This window comes from Alligator mississippiensis, chromosome 13 (assembly GCF_030867095.1).
Source record: "Alligator mississippiensis isolate rAllMis1 chromosome 13, rAllMis1, whole genome shotgun sequence".
Lineage (NCBI taxonomy): Eukaryota > Metazoa > Chordata > Crocodylia > Alligatoridae > Alligator > Alligator mississippiensis.
In genome coordinates this window covers 28,770,374-28,777,651 of record NC_081836.1, presented here as the reverse complement: position 1 = coordinate 28,777,651, position 7,278 = coordinate 28,770,374, and the positions used below count along the sequence as shown (strand labels likewise).

At 41.7% G+C, this 7,278-nt stretch overlaps 1 protein-coding gene across 3 annotated transcripts in view; it reads right to left on the bottom strand.

Moving 5' to 3' along the window:
* Positions 1-397: 397 nt before the first annotated feature.
* The window catches only part of TBC1D24 (TBC1 domain family member 24), a 52,400-nt gene continuing 45,519 nt past the window's right edge, over positions 398-7,278 (bottom strand). For all 3 annotated transcript variants that reach the window (XM_059716815.1, XM_006263218.4, XM_014597468.3), the window contains one exon: positions 398-6,054. In XM_059716815.1, the coding sequence (XP_059572798.1) occupies positions 5,900-6,054 (155 nt within the window). In that variant the 3' untranslated portion in view covers positions 398-5,899. The remainder of the gene's footprint in view (positions 6,055-7,278) is intronic.

Sequence of the window (7,278 nt, the reverse complement as noted above, 5' to 3'; positions counted from 1 at the left end):
GACGGATGGTCTCTTGCAATTATGACACCAATGAGTCATCTTGACCCCAAATACACCAGAAACCCTGTAAAACAAATGATTGGACTCTCAAGGCCTCAGTTTCCCCATCTGTAAAAGGGAGGCAACAGGCTTTCTCTCTCACCCCTCATCTTGTCTATTTGGATTGCTAACTCTGGGGCAGGGACTGTCTACTATACACACAAACAGCACCTAGCAGGATGCAACCTTGATCTTGGTTCAGGCATCATGTTCTGCTGTAAATAAGCTCAGAAGCAGCAGTTAAGCCCCTCTATGAACTTTTCTGTGGAATGCTTGCAAGTGCTGATATCCCATTTCTCACAATGTGATGGAAAGGTCTCCTACTTTTAGAACAAGGAATCCATACCAGACAGCTGTGTTGAAAGGGTGAAGCCAAAAGCTCTCATGTTTATTTTTGTGTACAATTCAAATTCTGTACAAACACAGAAACATTCAACACCAACAGTGAGGACCATATGAGGACCATAATTGCACAACCTCAAAAAAGTCACAATTAGGCAGCACTACAATCACCTTGAGAAAAACAACATACAGAAAAATCTACACAGTCACATCAACTATAGACAGACTACTAGTAAAAAAAAAATCATCTCAGAAAGGGGCTGGATCACAAGACATGGCTGGTATCACATAAAGATGAGATAGCATCCAAAACTCTCGGTGCTCCATTTCCCTGGAGTATTCCAAATGGTGATAGCAACAGCTGAGCTTTTTCTTTGCCCTAGCTGCAGGTGGGTCTGAGTCCCCACTGGCTGTAACATCATGGATTGTTGTCATGGAGACTGCATTGTCACCAAGGCAGTGTAAACTCAAGATTCCTCAGGAAAGTAGGACACAGATTCCAATGGGGGTAAAGATAGGATTTAAATCCACATGCACATACTCAAACACACGCAGAGAGATCAGAAAGGTGATACACACACAAACACATATGCACACGCACACACAGGAGGAGTTGATTGATATGCAAGATGTTGTTTTCTTTTGGCTTAAACAGAATTCTGTTGATGAATTTAATTCTTTAAATAACAGCCTATTTTATCTCATCCTATAACAAAAGAGTTTAAAACAGAAGAGAGTTTCCTTTTGTGTCACCTTTCCATTGAGAAAAAGGTGAAAACTAATCAAACAGCGCATATCTTTCAGGAAACAATTAACTTCCAAGATGCTCAAATGCCAGACACATGGGACTGGATAACAGCTGGTCTCTGGACTGCAAGCAACTCAGAAGCTATTAACAGTAACTTCAGTCCAGTTTCAGCTGTCTGAGGGTTTCTAGTCTTATCTGCTTTCCCTACTCCCAGGAATCCTCCTGGCTACTAAAATATTACAGAGCACAAATGGTTCCTCAGGAAATCAGAGATTCACTTCCAAAAGGGCAGCAATGACTTCTCAAAAGCCAAAACCTTGACTTTATATGAACAGCATAGTCAAATGGCACTCAATACCACCCCTGCCATGCCATTAGGAGTATTCTTCCCAGAGGGAGTGTACATTATCAGCAGCTATTCAGAAGCACTATAATGTTAACGGACTTCACAGTAGGAGCCATTAGGATACTTGCAATTCTCTGATAAGCCACCACTGTAGCAGTCTTCTCAAAAACTGGTCTGTAAGCTCAGCCCCAAGAGCTCTGCATAGGGCATATGGACCATTATTGCACCAAGATCCATGAACCTGGATAGATTTCTGTTTTACTCTTTAATTGCACAGACAACTTTGTCACTGGAAAGGAAATTCCCTCAGGTTACAGAGGCTCCCCATTTAAAGAGAATGATATATATATATATATATATATATATATATATACATACACACACACACACACACACACACACACACACACAAAAAGCATTAGTATTTACTGAGCAATTACAAAAGCAGCACACAAGAGAGAACTTTGTACAGTCCCCCGTGATAGATTACTGCAGCTTCTCTGCAAGTGCAATGTTCAGACACAGAATGTACAAATACTAAATTGGTCTTTTAGGATTTTTTTTCTTAAATACTTGCCTTAATGACATTTTTAGCACCAACTCTTGCAAACTGACGCTGCTGGTATTGATATGAACAAAGAAAAATAGTCCTAGATATGATCAGCTTCCCTATCCATCTGGCAGAAGGGAGAAGTTACTTCTGTGACAAGTTCACAGACTTGTGAGCCACCATTTCCAAAGCAGGATTCATGCAACAGGATCTTCCCAGCACAAGGTCCACTCTATATAATGGCCACCCTCCTCCCCCACAAAAGTGCTCCAAAGGTAACGTTTATATTCCCTTTCCAACTGCAAAGAAGTTTCCTTAGAAATTACTAGCCACAGACATCCAAAACCCATTGTAATGACCTCCTTTATGAAGTGGAGACTTAATTTTAGCTTGCTGTCTTTCTGCAAATGACTACCTATATATGTTCTAAGGGTTTTTTTGTGGGCCCTAGCTGTGAGAGGGTTTAGAGGCTGCTATTACCCTGGTTTTCTAAGGGACCTGAGAGTCAGGTTCCTAAATCCCATAGATTTTTGGTAGAAATGCATGCCTAACTTCCTTCAGGCTTTATGGAAGAAAAAATCATGCTAGTATTTCTAAAACCAAGTTTGTCACATCAGCTTCTATTCCTGCTATTTCATGAGGTCATGCTTCCACCCAAACATACTGGGGGAAGAGAGGGAAGGGACTTTTCAGACATGATTTGAGGAGCAAGATAACTATGACACTTAAACTCTATTGCTATGTACAGTACAGGTGGGAGGGAGACGTGAAAATTAAAACATTTCTGCTGATCTCTGGCTGTATTTTGCAGACAGAAAAAGTGAAGTGAATTGCTTTAGGCAAGATTCATTTGCTCTTGCCAACAAACAGCTTGAGGGAGAGAGCAAATTGTAGACAATCTGGGAGGATGAGGGCCAGGGAAAATATATTTAGAAGATCCCTCTAAAGATATCTGAATGAATCTTTTGCACAAGCAAAGATGATAGGGTATTAATAAGTATCAAAGAGTGATATGGCATTTACTTTCCAGTATCTGACAGGCAGAAGGCAGCACTTGCCAGGAGCTTGTAAAACACTGTATGATTGTCAAGGCTCTTTTCCATCAATAGTAACAGGTGCCGTTAGATTGTATCAGCTGCTCCCAGCACTGTCAAAAGATGCATTAACCATACCCCACCACCTCTATGTCACTGCCTTTTCAGGTCAAGTACCAATCTGGAGAAGTCTTATTTTGAGAAGCAGACACAATGAGTTAAAGGCACCAAGGGGATTTTTACATTGCTCACTACTGAGATATGATCTACCCATGTCAGAGCAGTTAATGAAGTGACCGTCTATGGAACACAGTTCTCACTTGTTTTCCCAGGCTGTACTCAGCAGCATCACTTGGAGAGCATCAGCAGGTTTAGGAACCCTTCTAGTGATACCTGAACAGTGATCTGGCTGAAGAGGAGCTATCTGGAGCTCAACCTACTAAATATAAATCTGTCACCTTGGTTATTTTCTCCTTCGCTTTGGAAGGAAGTCCAGATCTCATTTCAGGGACTGGAGCTCTCCATACTATCAGTGCAATTAACCATCTTGGGCAGGAACTATCTGGGAACTGGCTGATTTACTCCCAAGACAAAGATTTGGGATATTGTATTTGGGACTTGAACTAAACTATGCTTGAACTAAACTAGTGAACCTTCCCTGTTCTTATTTCCAAGGATCCCTCCATCCCAGTGGGTGGAAATCTGTTTTCAAAGTGGCTCCTTGTACTGCCAGCAGGAGGGTCTGTTTTCCTCCTCAAAAAGCTGGACACAAAAATAAACAGTATTTTGAATAAGACATATTTGATAGCAGGCAGCTGTGCACAAAATTTGCGTGTGCAACTTTTGCAAGGAATATTGGACAATGACTGCTTGCTTTTGTAATCTATTGGTTAGAGTGTGGCTGAAGTTATATTCCTTCTGGTAGAATTAAGGAGTGAATACTGACATTTCAGAACCCTGAGACTTTAAAAGTGAACCTGTGCTCTAAGACTACCTGGAGGAGAAAGGGTCTTGGTTTAGTCAATTAAAACCTGGGAACTAATGTAGGCAATGCGATAACTTCACTCACTGGACTCCTAGCCACCTATGCCAGGTGCAAGGCTAGGTGCCACAAGCTCACTTCACACAGAATACAGCTTGCATCAGGCATCTACAGTGTGAAGGAAGACTGAGCAAGCCAGTCAGCTGAATTGGACTCTAACTGAATCGGATTCTAACAAGACCTTGCTTAGCCCACTGAGCCACTGATTGGGACTGCACATTTTGATCTTGCTTTATGAAAGAAATCCAGCATAAAAAATAACCATTAAGAGTCCCCAGTTTAGTGCAGTCATCTAGGTGTATATCTCCAGAAGAAACAGCATTCCACTTTCCTCCATTTAGTTAGAGATCTCCCCTTTACTGGTGAGCTGTCTGAGCTATTTAGAGAATTCTCCAATGTTTTTGCTCATACCGGTCCCCAATGAGCATTGAAATGTCCTCCCCCTGCTTAGTACGTACCAGTCCCAAATCCAGGCAGCTAATTAAATCTCAGGCAATGGGAAATCACTTTTAATCACTCAAGATAACAAAGCACAATTGGGGAAGAGACCCAGGAGAACTTAAGGGAGCCAGAGAAGCCTTTTCTGCCTTGTCTAACCTGCACCAAAAAGTCATTGCTAGCAAAGCAGCTTGCCTTTCACATGGAGGGAGGGACTGGATGAAGCATTAGTCTCACCTGGCAGACTCATGGGATAGAGGAACAGCATCCCCTACAGCCTCTCTCAGGAACTTGTACAATCCCAGGCATAAGACTGACATTGATAAGTATGCTTGGCTTTCTGCATTGGAAGAAGAATCACCTCACCGTATCAATTTCCCTTTAGAAAAATCACTGAGTTACTGTATTCAATGGCTAACATTGCCTCAAGTCTTCCCCCACATTGTCCCATTGTGACAGTTATCACTTCCTGGTGCAAAGCCTCATCTTAGCTGCCATGACAAACGAAAACAGATGAGAATTTGTACACTGCATATACCCTGCTGATTTTAGCTGCCTGACCCGCAAGTCATATTATAATTTGAAGTCATTATGCTGATATGGAATAAGAATGTAAACACAAAGTCAGCCCTCTGAGAAACCATTGTCCAGACAATACCTTTTACAGAGGAAAAAACTCGACAGGAAAATGAAACTAGAACACGAGTGGGTATCAGATGCAAGGAAAAACATAATTAACAATCATTGTTCCTTTCACAAGTCAAGGGCTTTTCTAACTTGTTCATGAATGAGTGATGAAAAGGACCACCTGAGCCTGCCTGGCTGTAGGAACTACAGTTAGAGTCTCTTTGTAGAAGGATACTGATCTTATTTGAGACAAGACAGTGGTTTATATTTTGTAGATTGTAGGGTATTCCTGCAAGTTGAAAGCTTAACATCACTGGCTTAAGTCAGGCACTGTACAAGTGCCATGGAGCTCTGCCAACATACCTCAGTTCCACTTAGCATGTCCTAGGCCTTAGACCTGAACTGCATTGGTCTGTGTGGTGATTCTACGATATGGACAGAAGTCTGCTTTGGAGCAGGCTGAAATCACCATAGTCCCACTCGTTACTGAAAGTGGTATTTGAACCCAGGTCTCTAGAAGTAAGCAGCTAAGGAATTAACCAGCTGCATCATCTAGCCCTTTACTATTGCATCTTTCTATGCAATAAGTAAATAGCTAAGCCCCGCATTTTTAGCATGCTCTTTAGTCAGTATTAAATGATAACAAGCCCAAGATAACTTGTGCTAGTTTGGCTCTTACATTACTATTGGTCTGTCTTGAGAATTCTGAGACATTGCGAGCTTGTTTGGGGGCTCAGACACTCAAGGTGTCCTTGAACCCCCACACCTCCAAAACAGAGATCTGGAAGTTTTCAGAGCACAGTGGCTGATTATTGAAGGTATTGCAGTGGCTGGTTCTCCCATGGTTCAGGTCTGCATCGAGGTAGAAAGCTTGGCCATCACCACCTCCTGCAGAGAGAGGAAGAACAAGTGTTAGACTGATTTCACAGATGCAAATTCATGGAAAAGAGATGATAAAACCAAGAGCAGTTTTGGGGGATGTTGGTTGAGTTGTTGCTTGTTGAGCTGAGAAAACCAAGACTTATCTTAGAGGGGTGTAGGTTGTAGACTTATCTTAACACTTGATTGCCTTTGTGATGTTTTTAAAGAAGGGTCCAGGCAGCTACTAACTTCAGTAACAAGAGAAAGAATAAGGGATAGAAAAAGCCCCCAGGGAACATACTGGGCAATAAAGGAGTTGAGGGGAAGGAGGTGGGAGGGTGGGGAGGAGAGGGTAGAGTCCTACAAATGATAGCAATGGCACTAGTATGATCTTCTAGATGCTTGTAAAACAAAGTCTAAAGTAAATTGCACATTGATGAGAGTAGCTGATACTGATTTAGGACTGATCTGAATGCTGGAATATCCCACAGAACTTAGATGGACAGGAAATTCAGTGACCTGAAAGTAAACTTAACTTCATCAAGAGAGGTGTTGGGAAGGAGAAGAAAGGTAAGAGACTTTCAGGGCTAAACTAAATGAAAAGATGCTGTCTGGAGAGCAACAGAACAAGAAAGGATGTTAGACAAAATATATACATCACTTGAGGAATTAAGTGCAGTGGCAAGTCTTGTTCCATGCTGGTGACTGAATGAGATGGTAATTCCTATGTACCCACGTGAAGACATGGGACTTGTTCCTCTGTCACTGCTATACCTAACAATATAGTTTTGTGATGACCAAGATGTAAGCATCAATGATCTCTAAGTTTAAGTATGTACATTCTAACCTCCAACTGAGCTTGTATTGTGAGCTGGTTGTGTGCTGGAGAAGACTAGCCCACACAGGGCTGGCATGTTCATTACTGAACAGGAATTAGTAGACACTAGGTATCACAAGCTGGTATCTTAATCTGGGAGCCACTGAATGAAAAGCTAACTTAGCAGGTCCCTTCTACACATTTTACTGGAGTTTAGGTAGATGACTACTTTATTATGGGCTATGATCACCCTTAGTAGTACTGCAGATGCAACACCGTAGCAGCAAGTGTGTTGCTATATTCTAATTTCTCTCATGATCCAACACCTCATTACTAATAATCCTAGAACAGGAAATTAGTAATCAGATATGAGGCAGGAGGAAAGCCAAAGTACACTCAAAAACCTTACTAAATTCACACTAATGAATCATTGC